Source organism: Orycteropus afer, unplaced genomic scaffold, assembly GCF_000298275.1.
Source record: "Orycteropus afer afer isolate SDZICR_OR568_19922 unplaced genomic scaffold, OryAfe1.0 scaffold00003, whole genome shotgun sequence".
NCBI lineage: Eukaryota > Metazoa > Chordata > Mammalia > Tubulidentata > Orycteropodidae > Orycteropus > Orycteropus afer.
The window spans coordinates 24,149,538-24,168,064 of record NW_006921590.1 but is presented as its reverse complement, the minus strand read 5'-3'; the positions used below and the strand labels follow the sequence as shown (position 1 = coordinate 24,168,064).

General features: G+C 40.3%; 1 protein-coding gene across 1 annotated transcript in view; it reads right to left on the bottom strand.

Annotated features, from left to right (window-relative positions):
- Positions 1-18,527, bottom strand: part of LOC103194057 (collagen alpha-4(VI) chain-like) — a 169,974-nt gene that overhangs the window by 139,660 nt on the left and 11,787 nt on the right. Inside the window, exons 5-7 of the mRNA XM_042780329.1 lie at positions 14,930-15,559; positions 10,953-11,498; positions 9,796-10,350 (exon numbers count right to left, since the gene is read on the bottom strand). Coding sequence (XP_042636263.1) covers positions 9,796-10,350; positions 10,953-11,498; positions 14,930-15,559 — 1,731 coding nt within the window. The remainder of the gene's footprint in view (positions 1-9,795; positions 10,351-10,952; positions 11,499-14,929; positions 15,560-18,527) is intronic.

Sequence of the window (18,527 nt, the reverse complement as noted above, 5' to 3'; positions counted from 1 at the left end):
TATCACTGACAGCATTGTACTTCAGGACAGATCTTGAAACATCCTTTGTGATGATGAATGCCATGCCATTCCTTTTCAAACTGTCATTCCTAGCATAGTAGGTCACATGGTTGTCTGATTCAAAATGGCAAAACCAGTCCATTTCAGCTCATAGTGCCCAGGATATCAATCTTCATGTGTTCCATTTCCTTTTTGACAACTTCCAATTTTCCTAGATTCATACTTCATACATTCCATGTTCCGATGATTAATGGCTATCTGCAGCTGTTTCTCTTCAATTTGAGTGGTGCCACATCAGCAAATGGAGGTCTCGAAAGCTTTACCTTGTCCATAGGAGTAAGGCTGGGTTTTACTCAGATGATGCAGCTCTTTCCCAGTCCTATTTTGAGAGCCTTCTAAACTAACCAGACTATTCATAAAGTTGTGTGGTAATGTATCAAACAGTGTTTCTTTGCTATTCATAAGGTTTTCCCTGGCCAATTATTTGAGAAGTGAATGGCCTCTTCCTTCTTCCTAGTCTGTGTCAGTCTGTATGCTGGGATGTATCATCCCGCTGGGTTAGAAACTCCAGTGGCTCAGCCTCAAAACACATCAACACATTACCATGGTAGGACAAACCAACAGACAAGTTTGCCTCCCTATGGTTAGTAGCCAAGAGCAAACCATTTGTGCCAATCAGGGACATTACTAACCATAAACTCTAAAACCAAACCAAACTCACTGCCATCTAGTCAAGTCTGACTCATAGAGACCCCACTGGGTTTCTGAGACAGTAAAGCTTTGAGGAAGTAGATTGCCCTGTCTTCCTTCCACAGAGAGGCTGGTGGGTTTGAACTGCCAACCTTCTGACTAAAGTTTAAATGCCTTAGCCACTATGCCACCAAAACTAAAACCAAATTCACTGCTGTCGAGTTGGATCTGACTCATAGTGACCCTTCCTTAGGTTTCCGAGGCAGTATCGCTATGAAAGTAGATTGCCCAACCTTCCTTCCGAGGAGCAGCTGGTGGGTTTGAACCACCAGCCTCTGGTTTAGAAGTCAAATGCCTTAGGCACTACGCCACCAGAGTTCCTTTATCAACCATAAGAGGGAGTACTAATGTGGTGTAATGCCTAAGGCATTTGACTGCTATTCAGAAAATTGGGAGTTCAAACCCACCAGCCTGTCCATGGAAGGAAGACAGGGCAATCTACTTCATTAAAGCTTTACTGCCTCAGAAACCCAAGGAGGGGTCAGTCGCTATGACTGGGAAACGACTTTATGGCAGTGAGCTTGGGTTTTTTTTTGGTTTGAATATTACTTACTTCTGGACAAGCACAAATTGAAATTATCCAAGACTAGCCAGGACATGTAACTATCTGCCCTTTAGCTCATCATACATTGCAGTATTTGTCTCAGAATCAGTAAAACCAAAAGTGCAGGAAACAATTTTGAGAAGATCAAATATGCACTGGATACTTCACCAGTGGAAAAGTTCTTAGTGGCCTAAAGGCTCTTCAGGATCTGAGATCCAGGGCTGGCCTGGAAGTTGTCAATCTGCTAAATGTCATATTCCAGGTCAGCTGGCCCCAGATGCTTCTGGACTTGTTAAGACATTGTATGCCTTCCTCCCCTCCTTTCATATAGAGCAGCTTGCTTTTGTTTTGTATTTGAAATCTCTAATTCAAATTCACCAAAAGGAGTTTTGCAGATATAAATCCCCTATCTATATTGGATATAATTTCAGAAAGGAAAAATTTCCCTTTTGCAGTAAAGCATATGGTTTCTATATTTCTAACTTACTCTTTCCCAGGACATTTTCTTGTCTCTCTTCTGTTATTGACTCTTTGTTATTGTAGCAAGAAGCATTATTTTCCCTGTTAATGGGAAGGGTTGAACCTTGCCAGATAACCCGTAAGGTCTTTTTCAGCTTTATAATTCTAGAATTCTATAATTAATTAGGTTCCAGCCATTCTTAGAGTGTCTAGCTGATTACATCTAAAAAGTTAAAAAACAAAGCCAAAGATAAACATAAATCCTAATTTACTACATGGTGCCAAAGAAACTGAAAAGAGAGTTCCCTTATCCCTTCTCCTCCCCAGATAATGCCTAGCTGCATATAAATAAACAAAAATAGACCTTTGCTGCCTGGATAATCTACACTACTCAATGTGAGATGTCTCATAATCCAATACATATGCATTCCTTTCAAGTGATTTCCACATCCACACAGGTCACGGCAAAGCAGTGATATACTTTAGATAGATAAGCAAAAATATTAACTTAATGTTCTGGAAAATCTGATTTTAAAGGTCTGATGGGAAGCAGGGACTTCATCCTCATTCTCCAAAATTAAGCCTCAGCCCCCAAAATAAAACATGGCCCCAACTGGGCCCCAGCTTCTCATAAAGAGGATCCATATACACTTAAACTCCTGGGTAGTTCAAACTATACTTCCAATAATTCCTTCTGTGCTTCTTAATCTCTCTCTGTCTTGTTTTTCTCATCTGGAAATGGGTATATTAGTATCCACCAACCACTCCTCGGAAGGAAGACTGGGCGATCTACTTCCCTAGAGATACAGCCTCGGAAACCCAAGGAGCGGTTGCTATGAGTCAGAACTGATTCTATGGCAGTTGAGTTTGGTTTTTTAACTTTTGTTTGTTTGTTTGTTTGTATGATATAGATCTTTAAATACCCCAAAATGGCTCCTGGACTCCATCTTGAAAGCAAATTCCATCTTAGAAAGAAAATGCCAAGTCATTCTCACCCCATCCCTTTCTCCCCATCAGTGGGCCAAATTCCTCGGTTAATTTGCATTCATAGCAAATATCTCCTTCTGCCTGACCACCAGCCTCGGGGCATTGTTATTGCCTCCATCTACTTGGAAGCAGGCATCTCAGTGTCTGGACCCTTCCCCTTGCAAAGCCTCCCTTTGGTTGTTCATTCTCACTGCCATGGAGTCAAATCTGACATATAGCAACCCCTCCTTGGGTTTCCGAGGTGGTATCACTACAGAAGTAGTTGTCCAACCTTCTGAGGAGTGGCTGGTGGGTTTGAACTGCCAGCCTTCTGGTTAGCAGTCAAATGGTATATAAACCCAAAGAAAACAGGAAAGGGGTTGCAGACTTGAAACTTGACCAGCCAGCCACCGCTGGATGCTGCTGGATGCAGTGCTGCTTTTCCATAAACTCCCCCAAATAAACTTTGATGTCCCTGAGAATGACTCTGGGTCAGTTTTTCGTCTCTCTGCATGAACTTATCTGGAAGCTTTTGCTTCATTAGGGATGAACTATACTACATATTCATGTAGTATAGAATATATATATCAATTGTATTTACCTTGTCTGCCCACAAAATGGTTTTGGCCATTTTGAATCAGACAATCATATGATCTACTATGCCAGGAATAACAAATTGAAGAGGAATGGTGTGGCATTTATCATCACAAAGAATGATGCAAGATCTATCCTGAAGTACATTGCGGCTGTCAGTGATAGGATAATATCTGTACGTCTACAAGGAAGACAAGTTAACATTACTATTATTCAAATTTATGCACCAACACCAAAGTTAAAGATGAGGAAATTGAAGATTTTTATCAACTTCTACAGTCTGAAATTGACCAAATTTACTATCAAGATGTATTGATTAATACTGGTGATTGGAATGCAAAAAGTAGAAACAAAGGAAATCACCAGTAGTTGGAAAATATGGCCTTGGTGATAGAAATGATGCCAGAGATTGTATGATAGAATTTTGCAAGATCAACAGCTTATTGCAAATACATAAATGGCAGCTATACTTGTGGACCTCACCAGAAGGAATACACAAGAATCAGATGGCTAAAACAATAGCAATGAAGGAAGTGATAACATGATTCATAAACAAAACGAGCTCAGCATAGAAAATTATGTGAAACAAAGAAATTGATACAATGAAAAAGCGCATGACAAAAATGACAGCAACAAATTCATATTTGCTGATAATTACATATCTGGCAAGGGGCTTATCTCTAAGATTGATGGAAAACTCTAATGCTTCAACAACAAAGGAATTAACAATCCAACTGAAAAATGGGCAGAAGACATGAATAGACATTTCACCAAGGAAGATATTAAGGTGGTCAGCTAATACATGAAAAGATGCTCACAATCATTGGCCATCAGAGAAATGTAAATCAAAATAACAATGAGATATACTGTCTCACCCCAGCACTGATGACAAGTGTTCAATGGGACAGAAAATAACAAATGTTGGTGGGGATGTGGAGAGATTGGGACTCTCATACACTGCTTGTGTGACTGTGAAGTGACACAATCACTGTGGAAAGAAATATGGCAATTCCTTAGAAAGTTGAAATTGTAGATACCATTTGACTCAGCAATCCCATTAGTAGGTATAAATCCTAGAGAGGTGAGAGCCAGGATAGGAACAGATACATGCACACTCATATTCATCACAGCACTATTTACAATAGCAAAAAGATGGAAACAACCTACGTGCCCATCAGCAGAACAGTGGATGACCTAACTATGGCACATACACATAATGGAATGCTATGCAGCACTAAAGAATAATGTAGAGTCTGCAAAACACCACATAATATTGGATGAATTTGGAGGACATTAGGCTGAGTGAAATAAGTCAATCACAGAAGGACAAATATAGTATTAGTTTGTTGTTGTGGAGGGTCAAGGAAAGGTTTATATATGGAGGGAAACTTTCTTTGTTGGTTGCCAGGGGTGGGAGGGGAGAGGAGGGAACACTGCAAAAAAAAAAAAAATGCATTGACCCATGTCACTTTAGTTTTGTGTATTTCACTGTACATAAATTATATTTCAATAAAATGCATTAAATAAAATATATATGTATATGTTAAAATATCAAAAAACAATAATAATGTTTAAAGAACTAAAGGAAGTAGGAGAACAATGTTTCACCAAATAAACAATATCAAGTAAGAGATGAAAATTATAAAAGAGCCCAATCAAAATTTTGAATAACTGAAATGAAAAATTCACTAGCATCTTAGGCTGGGTTCTCTAAAGAAGCAAAACTAGTGAAGCTTATATAGAGAGAGAGATAAATTTATCTCAGGGAAATGGCTCACACAGTTGTAGAGACTGACAAGTCTAAAGTTCGTGAGTCAAACATCAAGCTGGAGGCATCTCTTGACTCATGCAGCCTCAGGGGTTGGCAAACCCAAGATCAGCAGGCAGTATAGCAGGCAGCTAGCTCAGAGGATGATAATCCAAGATTGGCAGGTAGAATGACAGATTGTTGGCTTACAGACTGTGAAGGCAACAATCCCAAGATTGGCAGGCAATATGGCAGGCTCTGGTTCAGCACCAGGAACTAGATGATGATGAGCTGAATTCAGGATTAAAAAAAAAAAGAATCAGATGGACCACATCTGTGGCAAGAGGGAATGGAGAAGCTCAATATCTTCATCAAGAACAAGGCCAGGAGTTGATTGTGGAAGAGACCATCAATTGCTCATATACAAGTTCAAGTTGAAGCTGAAAACAATTAAAACAAGTCCACAAGAGCCAAAATATGACCTTGATTATATCCCAGCTGAATTTAGAGACTATCTGAAGAATAGATTTGATGCACTGAACACCAATGACTGAAAACCAGAAGAACTGTGGGATGACATCAAGAACATAATACAGGAAGTAAGCAAGAGGTCATTAAAAAGACAGGAAAGGAAGAAAAGACCAAAATGGATATCAGAAGAGACTCTGAAACTTGCTCTTGAATGGAGAGTAGTTAAAGCAAATGGAAGAAATGACAAGATAGAAGAGTTGAACATAAAACTTCAAAGAGTCACTCAAGAAGACAAGGTCAATGATTATAATGAAATGTGCAAAGACCTGGAATTAGAAAACCAAAAGGAAATAACTGAACAATATTAAAAGAGTCTATAGGCAAAATATTGAATGATTCAGGAAACATTAAAATGGAAGGAATACACAGTCACTGTAGCAAAAAGAATTGCTCAATGTTCATCCATTCCAAGAGGTGACATATGATCAAGAACTAATGGTACTGAAGGAAGAGGTTGAAGGTGCACTGAAGAAATCAGCCAAAAAAAAAAAAAAAAAAGACTCTAGGAATTGGCAAGATACCCATTGAGATGTTTAAAAAACAGATGTTGTGCTGGAGGTACTCACTTGTCTATGCCAAGAAATTTGGAAGACAGCTACCTGGCCTACTGACTGGGAGAGATCCATATTTGTACCCATTCCAAAGAGAGGTGATCCAACAGAATGTGAAAATTATTGAACAATATCATTAATATCACGTGCAATTAAAATTTTGCTGAAGATAATTAAAAAACAGTTGCAGCAATATATTGACAGAGAAGTTCTGGAAATGCAAGCTGGATTCAGAAGAGGACATGGAAAGGGATATCATTGCTGATGTCAGATGGATCTTGACTGAAAGCAAATAATACCAGAAAGATGTTTACTTGTGTTTTATTGACTGTGCAGAGGCATTCAATTGTGTGGATCATAACAAATTATGGATAACATTGAGAAAAATGGGAATTTCAGAGCACTTAATTGTGGTCCCAAGGGACCTGTACATAGACCAGGAGGCTGTCATTGGAACAGGACAAGGGGATGCTGCATGGTTAGAATCAGGAAGGGAGTGTGTCAGGGTTGTATCCTTTCACCACACTTATGCAATTGTATGCTGAGCAAATAATCTGAGAGCTGGACTATGTGAAGAACACGGCATCAGGATTGGAGGAAGAGTCATTGACAACCTGTGATACGCAGGTGACACAACCTTGCTTCTGAAAGTGAAGATGATTTGAAGCACTTACTGATGAAGATTAAAGGCTACAGTCTGCAGTATAGATTACACCTCAATATAAAGAAAACAAAAGTCCTCACAGCCGGACCAGTAAGCAGCATCACAATAAATGGAGAAAAGACTGAAGTTGTCAAAGATTTCCTATTACTTGGTTCCACAGTCAACACCAATGGATGCAACAGTTAAGAAATCAGACAATGTATTGCACTGGACAAATGTGCTGCAAAAGACCTCTTAAGGTAACTATGGGGAAGAAGTGGGAAGAGAGCTGTTGTATTGTGGCAGATTGCAGTCAATGTCAGGATACTAATTGTATATGAACTGCTGTATGGAAAACGAATTTGCTCTGTAAACTTTCACTCAAATCACAATAAAAATATATATATACTATCCCTATGCATTAAAAAATAAATATACTATCCCTATGCATCAGGAGCTCTGGTAGCATAATGGCTAAAGCACTTGACTGCTAACCAGAAGGCTGGCGGTTCAAACCCACCAGCCACTCCTCAGAAGGAAGGTTGGGCAATCCTACTTCTGTAGTGATACTGCCTCGGAAACCCAAGGAGGGGTCGCTATGAGTCGGGGTCGACTCGACGGCACATAACAACAACAACAACAATCCCTATGCATTGACCCATGTCACTTTAGTTTTGTGTATTTCACATAAATTATATTTCAATAAAATGTATTTAAAAAATACTATGCCCAATATTTTGAAATAAACAGTGTATGAAAAATGAAAAGAACACTTCTTGGCACTAAGATGACTTCCATGAGACTGGGAGAATCTTCTGGTCAATCAGAGTTTTTTTAAGAAACAATCAATACCAACTTGAAATCAGTTCAAACTGGCTCATATTAGTTTTGCCCCCCAGACGTGCGCAGTGAGACAAACAGGAACGGAGTTGCTCAGAACTAACATCTCCCCTCTGCCTAAGCCCCAATCAGCAGATGACAGGAAGTCGGAGTAACTTGACTGGTGCACAAGTGCACTGCATTAAAAATGGACTATCCCTTTAAACCGAGGTGAATGAAACCTCAGCCAGTCTCCAGCTAATTCATGCCCAAATTCCTGAAATTTATATGAATATGTAATGACCCCTTTCCTGAACTTTACAAAAGCTGTGCCCCAACCCCAACTTGGGGAGTCAGATTTGAATAATGGCCCCTGGCCCCTGTCTCCTTACCATGCACATGGTAATAAATCTTTCTTATCTCTCAAGTTAAAAAAAAAAAAAAAGACCTCTTTAAAGTGCTGAAGGCCAAAGATGTCTCTGGAGAGTAAGATGTCCCTAACCCAAACCATGTTATTTTCAATTGCCTCATATGCAAAGCTGGACAATGAATAAGAAAGACCAAAGAAGAGTTGATGCTTTTGAGTTGTGGTGTTGGAAGAATACTGAAAGTACCATGGACTGCCAGGAGAATGAACAAATCTGTCCTGAAAGAAGTGCAGCTGGAATGCTCCTTGGAAGCAAGAATGGCCAGATTTCGTCTCACCTACTTTGGTCAGGTTGTCAGAAGGGACCATTCCCTGGAGAAGGATGTCATGCTTGGTAAGGTCAACAAAAGAGGGGAAGGCCCTCAATGACGTGGATTGACACGGTGGCTGAAACAATGGAGTCAGGTATAGCAAGGATGTGAGGTTGGTGCAGGACTGAACAGTGTTTCATTCTGTTGTACACTGGGCCACTATGAATTAGAGCCAACTCGACAACACCTAACAACAACATATGATTCTATACTATACCATGTTTTAATATATTATGCTGTATTTCACTCTACAATGTTGTACCATATTATATCATTCTATACATTCTGTGCTATTCTATACTTTGCCATACCATGCCATATCATTTATTATTCTTCACTGTTTCACTATAACACACTATACCACCTTCCTTATTCACTACCCTCCTGTTCACAGTATGTGGTCTGAGGACTAGCAGGATCTGTATCACCTGGGAACTCCACAGAAATACAGAATCTCACCTTGACCTACTGAATCAGAATCTGCATTCAAATGTATGTTAAAATTTGAGAGACACTGCCAGGGTTTCTTTTACTCTGCCTGGGGCAGTAAAGACTGGTATTTAGTACACACACTCAAGAACCACACTGCCTTAGGTTCATATCTCAGCTCTGCCATTTACTTGAGCCAAATAACCTCATCTTACTGTGCCTTGGTTTCCTCATTTGTAAAATTACCCCTGTTTCATAGAATTATCATCAGGATTAAATGTGTTGTTATACAGGAAGCCCTTGGAACAACCCCTGGCCCAAATAAGCACTATCTAAAGGTTATCCATCCTGAGTACACTGTGGTTGTGCAATAGAATCCTATCCCTCATGGGTAGATGGTGGAGTTTTCCACAGAGACATATTCTGGTCAATCACCCCTTGAAAGGCAAGTCTTGGGAAAAGGAAGAGCAAACCCAGACTGTCAGAAGGAACCTCTGTCTCTGGGCCTTGCTGTTTTGGATAAATGCTAGAGGAGACAAAACAAGATTGAGGATGACCTTGGCCATAGGGAGGCAGACTGGCAACAAAGTAGGGAGGTCCCTGCACTGAGAATCAGGCACTGAGCCTGTGTTCTATTCCATAAAAGACACAGTATAACTGATATTATTCTCTGCTTCTATTTCCCTTTTGATGTGCCCAAGCCTTCAGTTATGTTTACACATTCCCACCTGGCTTCATCTATGCCACAGGAATAAAGGAAAGAATTGTGAGACCTTTTCTAGAGACACAGTTCTGAGAAGGCTCAGCCTTCTCTGGAGGCAAGAGTGGTGAAAGGCACAGGATGGTTAAAAGGATCCCCAAGGAGGAAGTGAATGACAGAGTTAGTTCAGTTCAATTGTCATCCCCACAAGTGATCTTCCCTTCCTTGCCCAGCTAGAAGGACCAGAATTTGTTCTATGAATAGAGCCAACAGGGTCCCCTACAATGGGCACATGAATCAAAAAGCAACTCCTCTGTCACTCACCTTGTGGGGTACAGACCTGATAAAGAATTGTCTTCTCCAGATTCTGAAGGGACTCAAAATTTTCTCCATAGTACACTTTGTCCTGGTCATTAGTAATCTCCAAAAGGTGAGACTTTTTGGCTTCCCCCACCCCAATGGCAAAAATAATTATGTTTCTGTCCCTGAGGGCCTTGGCTGGTATTTCTACGTTATCCTTCGCAACCCCATCGGTGATCACAATCAAATACTGATGAACACTGGATCTCCCTCCTCTTGAGCTGTCAAAAAAAGGCAGAGTAAAATTCAGGGCTTTCCCAGTGCGGGTGCCATCGTTTATCTGCTGAACAATCGAGATGGCTCTGCGAATGTCCACCTTCGAATAGTATTGGTTGAGCATGAATTCTTCCTGAGGTTCTGAGCTGAACTGCAAAAGGCCAATCTGAACATCATCAGGACTAATATTAGATATGTTCACCATTCTCTCCACGAATCCCTTCATCTTGTCAAAGTCTTTTGAGGAGATGCTTTCTGAACCATCTATCAGGAAGATAATATCTGCTTTCTTATCCTTACAGACTGGGGAGAAGAAGAAGCAGAAGAGAACATTCATTCAGAGTCTGAATCCAATTCATTACAAGTTCCAGGGACAGGCTAGGGTGGCATATGAACAGCATAAAAATACTTTTAAAGGGCTGGAAGAAGAAATCAGTTAAATAAATTTTTTATGACCCAGCACAGATCCATCTCAAAATAAGACACAGCTGTGTGATAAGTATATAAAATTTGTCTGGCTTGGTTCATTCTAAGTCATGGTCTCTCTGAGTATGACACTTTCTGAGCAGTGGACTCACATTTTAAGTATGAAGTTTATTCAGCTAGATTAGACACATGTACTTGTAATGAGACCACAAGATAGAGAGAAAGAAAGACAGAGAGAGCTGTTGAAGAAAAAAATTCTTCAAAGTTTATTAGGGGCGGGCAGAAGGGAGGGAGAAAAGAAAGGAAGACACAACACTTAGGGGACACTGAGCTTCTGTTAAGGGTGATGGAAAAATTTGGGAATAGTTAATGATGATGGTTGCACATGATGCACATATTTAATGTCACTAAACTGTACATTTAAAGTTGTAGAAATGGCAAATGTTTTGTTACCACAACTTAAAAACAAACAAACTTACTCTCTGAGGAGCAGATGTCCTGTACCACTTCTTGTTGGATGACCTTCAAAGAATCAAACTCATTAATGAAAAAAATCCTGTCTTTAGCAATTTTTCTAAGCTCATCCATGTTAGCATCCCGTACTCCAATCACATAGATGATGACATCACCTCCCCTCAAGGCCTCTGCCGCCTCAGCCACTGGGTCATCAGATTTCCCACCAGTGATGACTATGAGATGTCGAGGTACATTGCCACGGGCAGTGTTTGCAAAGATTTGCTTCATATCATTCAAGGCCTGACCTGTGTTGGTATCACCTCCCATCTGCTGGATGCCATCAATGGCTACCTTCAGCCCTGCCACACTGGGATACTGGCTGAGGATAAACTGACTCTGTGTTTTATATGAGTATTGAACGACTCCAAACTGTACTTTGTTAGGCCCAATCTGGAACATATTTATCATCTCCTTCATGAACACCTTCATTTCAAGAAAATCTTCATGTGGGATGCTGCCAGAACCATCAATGAGGAAGTATATATCTGCCTTCTCAATATGCACACAACCTAGGAAATAAGAAGAAGAAACAACCCAATGCATTAGAGCATTTAAGACAGGATGTAGCCAGAGCCACTAGTACCAATTCCAACCCATGTTTCCTTAGTGCTGGTTGTTCCCTATGAAGCCAACAGCTTTCTACTGAAAGCCCCTGTAAGTATGACTGAGTGTTCTTTGACCAAGAGCATGATCAGCTTCCACAATGAGCAGGCAAGAATGACTGGAAGTCAATCCAGAAGGAGTCACCAATAGCTGACAGGGGTTGGTGGATAAATAAAGAGCAAGCTCCTTTGCTCTTTTGATGGGACAATTCTGACATGACTTCTACATAGTCTGTCTAATGGCACCAGCAGAATTAAGCCCCAGTTGTTTACAGCAATAACCTGCTCTTGAATTCACCCTGCATTGTCTTCCTTCCTTTCTCTTTCTGGGGTCACCTACCAAATAAATAATTTGCATCCACATCCTTACTTTAGAATATGTTTCTGGTAAATCTTACTTAAGACATGAAATAAATATATTTAATATTGCTCACATGAAGATGTTGAAAACAAACTGAAAGTAAAAAGCGTATTTCAGAGCGTATTTGGAACTACGAATTGCTTCAGTATATATCATTCCTGCTTCCCAAGCCAAGTAGAACTTTTTAAATATGTGGACAAAAGAGTGCACTTTCTGAAATTCAAAACTTCCTGTTTTAAAATGGGTCTTACATAAACAAATCACTTCATAGTAAGGTCTAGACTCCAAAGGGCAAAATGGCTCTTAGTTTCAATCCTGTCTCCACCCCTTACTAGCTGCCAGACCTAAGGCCCATGACTTAGCTTCTTTGCATCTCAGTTTCCTAATCTGTTAAATGAAGACCTTAAAACCTATTTAATAAGCTTATTGCAAGGATTAAATAAGATCTTACACACACACCACAGCTGAGTATTAAAAAGTAAAGGTTAAGATTAACCAGTGTGGTATTTTTCACATCTAACAGATTTCTCAGAAAAAATGATTATCTCTTCACTCCTTTCAGTAATGACAGCCCAGTCTTGTATTCTTAATCTCTGGATTACCTTGTTCTAGGGAAGAATTAAGAGCCTTTGCATGCTTCCTGGCTGAATGGGAAGTGATCTACGGTGGGAGTTGGGCTTCCCTGTTCAGGCCTGTATTTGGGAGGCCCTAAATCATGCAATATTTGGGACATATGCATACCAAAAAAAAAAAAAAAAATGTGTTAGTCTGAATGAAATTCCAATATAACTGGTGTCCTATATTTTATTTGGCAGCTCTATCCTAGAGCGGCAGACATTGGAAGAAGGTGTGGCTTGGAGGGGCCCAGGGAGAAGTGATCTGCCCCAAAGTTAAGTGTTACTGAATCCTTAGAGATTGAAGAGGAAAAATAAATAAATAAATACAGAACCAGAAGGCAGAAACTTGGACCTTGCTGGACCCCAACACCCACCAGTAATAGGGCCTGGGAGGTGGATGGGGCCTGGATGGGGCCTGATGTCTGAGGAAAGGACCACTGTGAGAGGAGGGTCTGAGGACAGGATCTCCATGGGGGCAAGGTTTGAGGAAGGGCCATTGTGAGGGTGGATCAGAGAAAAGACTGCTGTGAGGGAGAGGTCTAAGGACAGAACTCCTGTAAGGGGACAGTCATCTCTATAGTCAGCCCAATGGAGCAATGTCCCAAGAGTCTCCACCGCAGTCCAGGCCCTTTGTGCTGTCCAGAGGGGCTGAGGGCCCTGAACATGCCTGGCATGGTGCATTCTTGCCACTCTTGGCAAGTGATGGTTTGGGGAAGAAAAAAAGGTAGATATCTTACAGTCTGGAAGCCTCCAGACATCCCCATTTATTACATACATGAAATGCTTAGCAAAGTGTCTGGCACATAGGAAATGACCAATAAATGGTAGAAATTGTGATCATTACGATTGTCCAGATTGTCCAGACATGAAATTGCCCCAGTTTCTATTTACCTCTAAACTGCCACTAATCTCTCTAGACTTTGTGATGATTTTCCTGATTCCAGGTTCCTTCTTAACAGCTATGTAATCTGGAGAAGGAACCAACTCTTAAATCTTTATTAAATAAAAGAAAGAAAGAAACTCACTGCCATCAAGTAGAGTCAATTGAGACTCATAGTGACCCCTCCTTGGGTTTCCAAGGCAGTATCACTACAGAAGTAGATCGCCCAATCTTCCTTTCAAGGAGTGGATAGTGGGTTTGAACTGCCAGCCTTCTGGTTAGCAGGCAAATGCCTTAGGCATAGATATTCATAACAGCCAGTAAGTGATACATCTGGGATTTAAAATTCAAGCTGGTTGACTTCAAGTACATAACCACTATGCTCTGTTATGACTTTTTTGTTGTTGTTTTTCAACTGCATATACCAGGAGTTCTCCTAGCTGACCTCTGCTTATCTGATTCTCCAGATAAATTAATGTTCTCCCTTCCTTTCCTCTGTCAGACCTTTTGTCAGATGTCCAGAATATCAATCCCACAATACATGACTGTTTCCCCCCTGGAGGCTTCCCATTTGAACACCATACTCTTACTTCTACATGATTCATTGGAATAATCCACTTTACCACAAGCCAGTTGGGTTTGTTCCCAGCCTATGTATGTCAATTTTGTTACTGTAATTACCTAATTAATCAAATATTGTACAAATCAATAAGACATGAGTGTGGAAAAAAAGAAGCTCATTGCATCTATGGAAACTAGATTAACTGCTTAGAGAGGACACAAAAAGGCTAACTGTTAAAAAAGAAATTGCTGCCTTACTAGGCAGTAAGTACCACAAATGATTCATTTTGGAAATCATAAAAATCAATAAAGACTTCTGTCCTCAGATTATTTCAAAAGTGTCTCAGTTCTCTTCTCACTTTAAAGAAACTGAAACTGGATATTATAGACAATGCACTATTGGATGATTAATGACGAAAAAACACATGTACTCCAAATAGCTCTTACTCAAAGAAGCCTTAGTCCTATGGCAAAAGATTGGCAAGCTAATTTTTATATGTCTTATAAGCATATGTTTTAAGTTAAAACTTTTTAATTTCAAGTACATTTGTATCTCCCTTCTTTTTTTCTATTTTATTATTATTTTTTTAAATAATTTTGTGCCTTAAATGACTTCAGAGTTGCTCATTCCCCACAAGGCTTCTACTCTAAGGATGTACTTATCTTCATACAACTGTTAAGAGGAGGGACAGGTAGGACAGGAGAAGGGAGGAATGTTCACTTTTACTTCCTATTCTTCTATTGTTTGGAATCAAGACAAAATAAAGATTTTTAGAAGTTTTGGTTTTCGGGGTTTTTTTAAATTAATTAAACCAAAAATCTTTCCTTGGAGGGTAACAATGGAGGTAGGTTGATGGAGCAAGCAGATTAAATACTCAAAATTTTTTAAAAAGATCAGTTTTGAGAAAGGCCTTCTTACCTTCTTGTGGTATATTGCTCACTCCAAAGTCTAAATCCATTTTTCCCACAATTTCAGTGCAGAGTTGGTTCTTAATCTTGCTCCTCACAATGGAGAGTTGCAGGAAAGACTCCAGGGAGACCACATGCTTCCAAGGAGGATAGGACGCCATTTTCTCCAGGTCCTTGCTCTCTGAGGCAAGCTGGGTACCCACTGCATAGATGGTAACCCCTGCCCTACGGAGGAGAGAAGCTGGTCTGGACACGTTATCTTGGGAGATGCTTTCTGTGATGACCACAGCTATCTGTTGCACACCTTGCGTGGACCGGCTGCCTTTCTCCTGAATGAAAACCCTGTTCCTTAGGAAATCCAAAGCAGCACCAGTCTTGAGCCTTCCTTCTCTTCCTCTGTAGGTTAATTTATCCAAATGCTCCAAGATTTGGGCTGGATTCTGAAATGTGTTCAGTGAAAACTCATGTTGTGGTTCCTCTCTGTAAAAGACCAAGCCAATTCTCACAGCATCAGGATGGATTCTTAGCAATCTGACAGTGGACTTTAGGAAATTGACAACTTGTTGGAAATTCGCTTGATTAGCCCTGCTAAATTCCTCAACCAGGAATACTAAGTCAGCTGGAACTGCAATTGGACACACTATATATAAACAAAGAAAGAAAGAGACAAAACCAGAAAGAAGGACTTTAGCATGAGAATAGAATAATAAAGATGCTTTTCATTTCAGGCATAAAATTCATGTGATTATATAGTTATGTATATTATAATAATATATTTATTATTATAAATTATAATAACATATTATACTAACTTATATGCATACATTTTAGAATTTAGTGGAAGTCTTTATTTGGGATAAGGGCCAAGGAATATGACAGAGTTCATACCAGCTTCAAAATTTTTCACCTGAAAGAGTAAACACATCACTTATAAAATATGTAAATATTTGAATATTCACAATAAATCATTTTAAGATCACTTTTCAATTTATCTCAGTTCTTGACTCCATTTTTCTAGTTGCAGGCAATCCTTGATCAAATTCTCTTGGCACTTCATTACAGTCATCATTGATTTAATAATTTTCCCCTTCTTGGTAAAAGATGGAAATGACAAATTGTGACTATTCACTTGTACATATTTTTCTGATAAGTTTTATGTCATATCAGCTGGGGGAGCATGAAATATTTCAAGTTCTTATGAAAAATCTTTGTCCATATATTGAGCTAGCTGACTTTGTCATTTTGCTATAAAAGAACCTTCCCTTTAACCTGCCTCAAAAGGGGTAATGGAGTTATGACTGAATGAACTCCCAGCCAAAAGATAGTCAGAACAGTTTTCCCTTCCTCAAGGCGGTGCCTAATGCAGGGAACCTATTGTGTCCACAAACCAAAAAGATCCAGACCTGCTTTGATATGAAAAAAAATCTCCCACGCAGAGAGCCAAAACCACATATGCAGAGAGCTGAAAGCAGTGTGTAAATAAGCTTCAGAGAAGAGAATACAGTGGCAGCAGAATTCGTAACAGTTTAACTTATCTCTAGGTCTCTTGATGTCCTGGGACTTTCCCCTTGTTCCTTTTCCTTTTTTTATAAAGAGCCAGAAATTAATGCTAGGTTAAAAAAGGGGGGATCCCCCAACTTTGGCACGTCTAAAACACCTTCCCTAGAAACTCCAAGCATCTTTGACTTCTCCCTTCCTTCATATGCCAGCACCAAGTGCTGTAATTCTCCTTTCAAACTGTCTCCAGGATTCAACCCCTTTCTTGATTTTCTGAGCCACCATTGGGCTGGGCCAGTCATCCTTCCCATTTGGACCTATGTCTTCCTGAATTTGAGGTCCCATCCAGTATCTATCCTGCTCACTGAAGGCTTCCTTAAAGATTGCTTTGGTCATGCTATTTTTCTTCCTCCGAAGCCCTTGGTCACTTCCCCAAGAATCAGAAACCATATTATCTAATCCAAACTCATCCCTCACTGCTCTTCAACCCTCTCCCACCCCATTTCAATGAGATTAGCGTTTTACTTTTCTCTACTCTCATGCAGCTCGTTTCCCCTCCCTCACACCTAACCCTTGCTGTTCCCCTTGCCAGGAATGCTCTCCTCCCTTCTCCCTGTACGTTAAAATCACACCATTAAAGGACCAGCACAACTAATCCTAGGTCACCTTCTCCAGGATGCCCTTCTTTTCTATTTGTCCATATTACCTGTGCTTGGATTTTCTTTTTCTTGTTCCCAATTGTGTCCATCTTGTCTGCCCATAAAATTGCAATGACCCCTCTCCCCAAACTCTGGAAGTTGAGAGGTCTGGGCAGAGTTGTGACAATTCAAAGAAAAGAATACTAATCATTTCCAGTTAGGGGTGTCAAGGGAGGTTTCACCAAAAGGTAATTTCAGAAACAAATGATAGAGTTTAGACTGTGGGCAGTCCAGGCTGGTATAGTGTGTTCAGTGGTGAGCCAGAGATATAGGAGAGCTGACATATATATAGCAAATGGTGAGTAGTTCAGCTTCACTGCAATGTTGAATGCATAAAGGGATTTAGCGTGAAATAAGGTTCAGTGGTTCTTGACCAACAGTGGTCCCCACCCCCAGAGTACATTTGAAAAATATAAGTGGGGGATGGTATATTGTCACAATGATTACAGAATGCTACCGACAGGGACTAGGGACACAAAACTGCCTGCAATACACAGAAAATCCTACACCATGAATTGCCCCACTCAAATGCCAACAGCATCTTCACTGAGCATCTTGAGTGCCAATCCAAGGACTGTATTCAGTCTCTGGGGAGAATTCCAAATGCTACTCCTTTACTTGAAAGAGGTATATGGTAGATGGGATTATTTTTCAGAAATTTACTCCCTATATCTCAGTTCCATGGGAGGAGTATACTTTATACTCCACTAATGTTGCCCAAGGAGCTCTGGTAGTATAGTGCCTAAGGCACTTGACTGCTAACCAGAAGGCTAGCAGTTCAAACCCACCAGCTACTCCTCAGAGGAAGATTAAGCAATCTACTTCTGCAGTGATACTGCCTCGGAAATCCAAGGAGGGGTCACTATGAGTCAGATCCAACTCGATGGCAGTGAGTTTTTGAGTAATGTTGGCCATTTGACTTGCTCCGGGGAATGGAATGTAACCAGACACAATGTGAAGGAGGTCTGAAAAGTGGTTGTGTGGTTGGATTCCCTCTTTCGCACCTCTGCCATTACTACAGAGAGAATATGCCCATGCTAACTTGATGATCCAGGATTATCACAGCCAAACTGAGATCAGCCAACCCCCAGCCAAACCCTGAATGCATAAATAGGCCAGCCAAGATCATCAAAACTATTCATCTGAGCCCAGCCAAGACTGGCTGACTCTCAGCAGATTGGTGAGAATAAATGAATTGAATTTTGGAATGGTTTGTTATTCACCATCATTGTATTCACAATTAATTAATTCAAAGTGTGTGCCTAAAGCAGCCCCATGCCTTCTCTTCCCCATCCACTGGTGCCAGTGCCCCAGTACTTGTTGTTGTTGTTATTTGCCATCGAGTCGGCCCCGACTCATAGCGACCCCTCCTTGGGTTTCCAAGGCAGTTATCACTACGGAAGTAGGATTGCC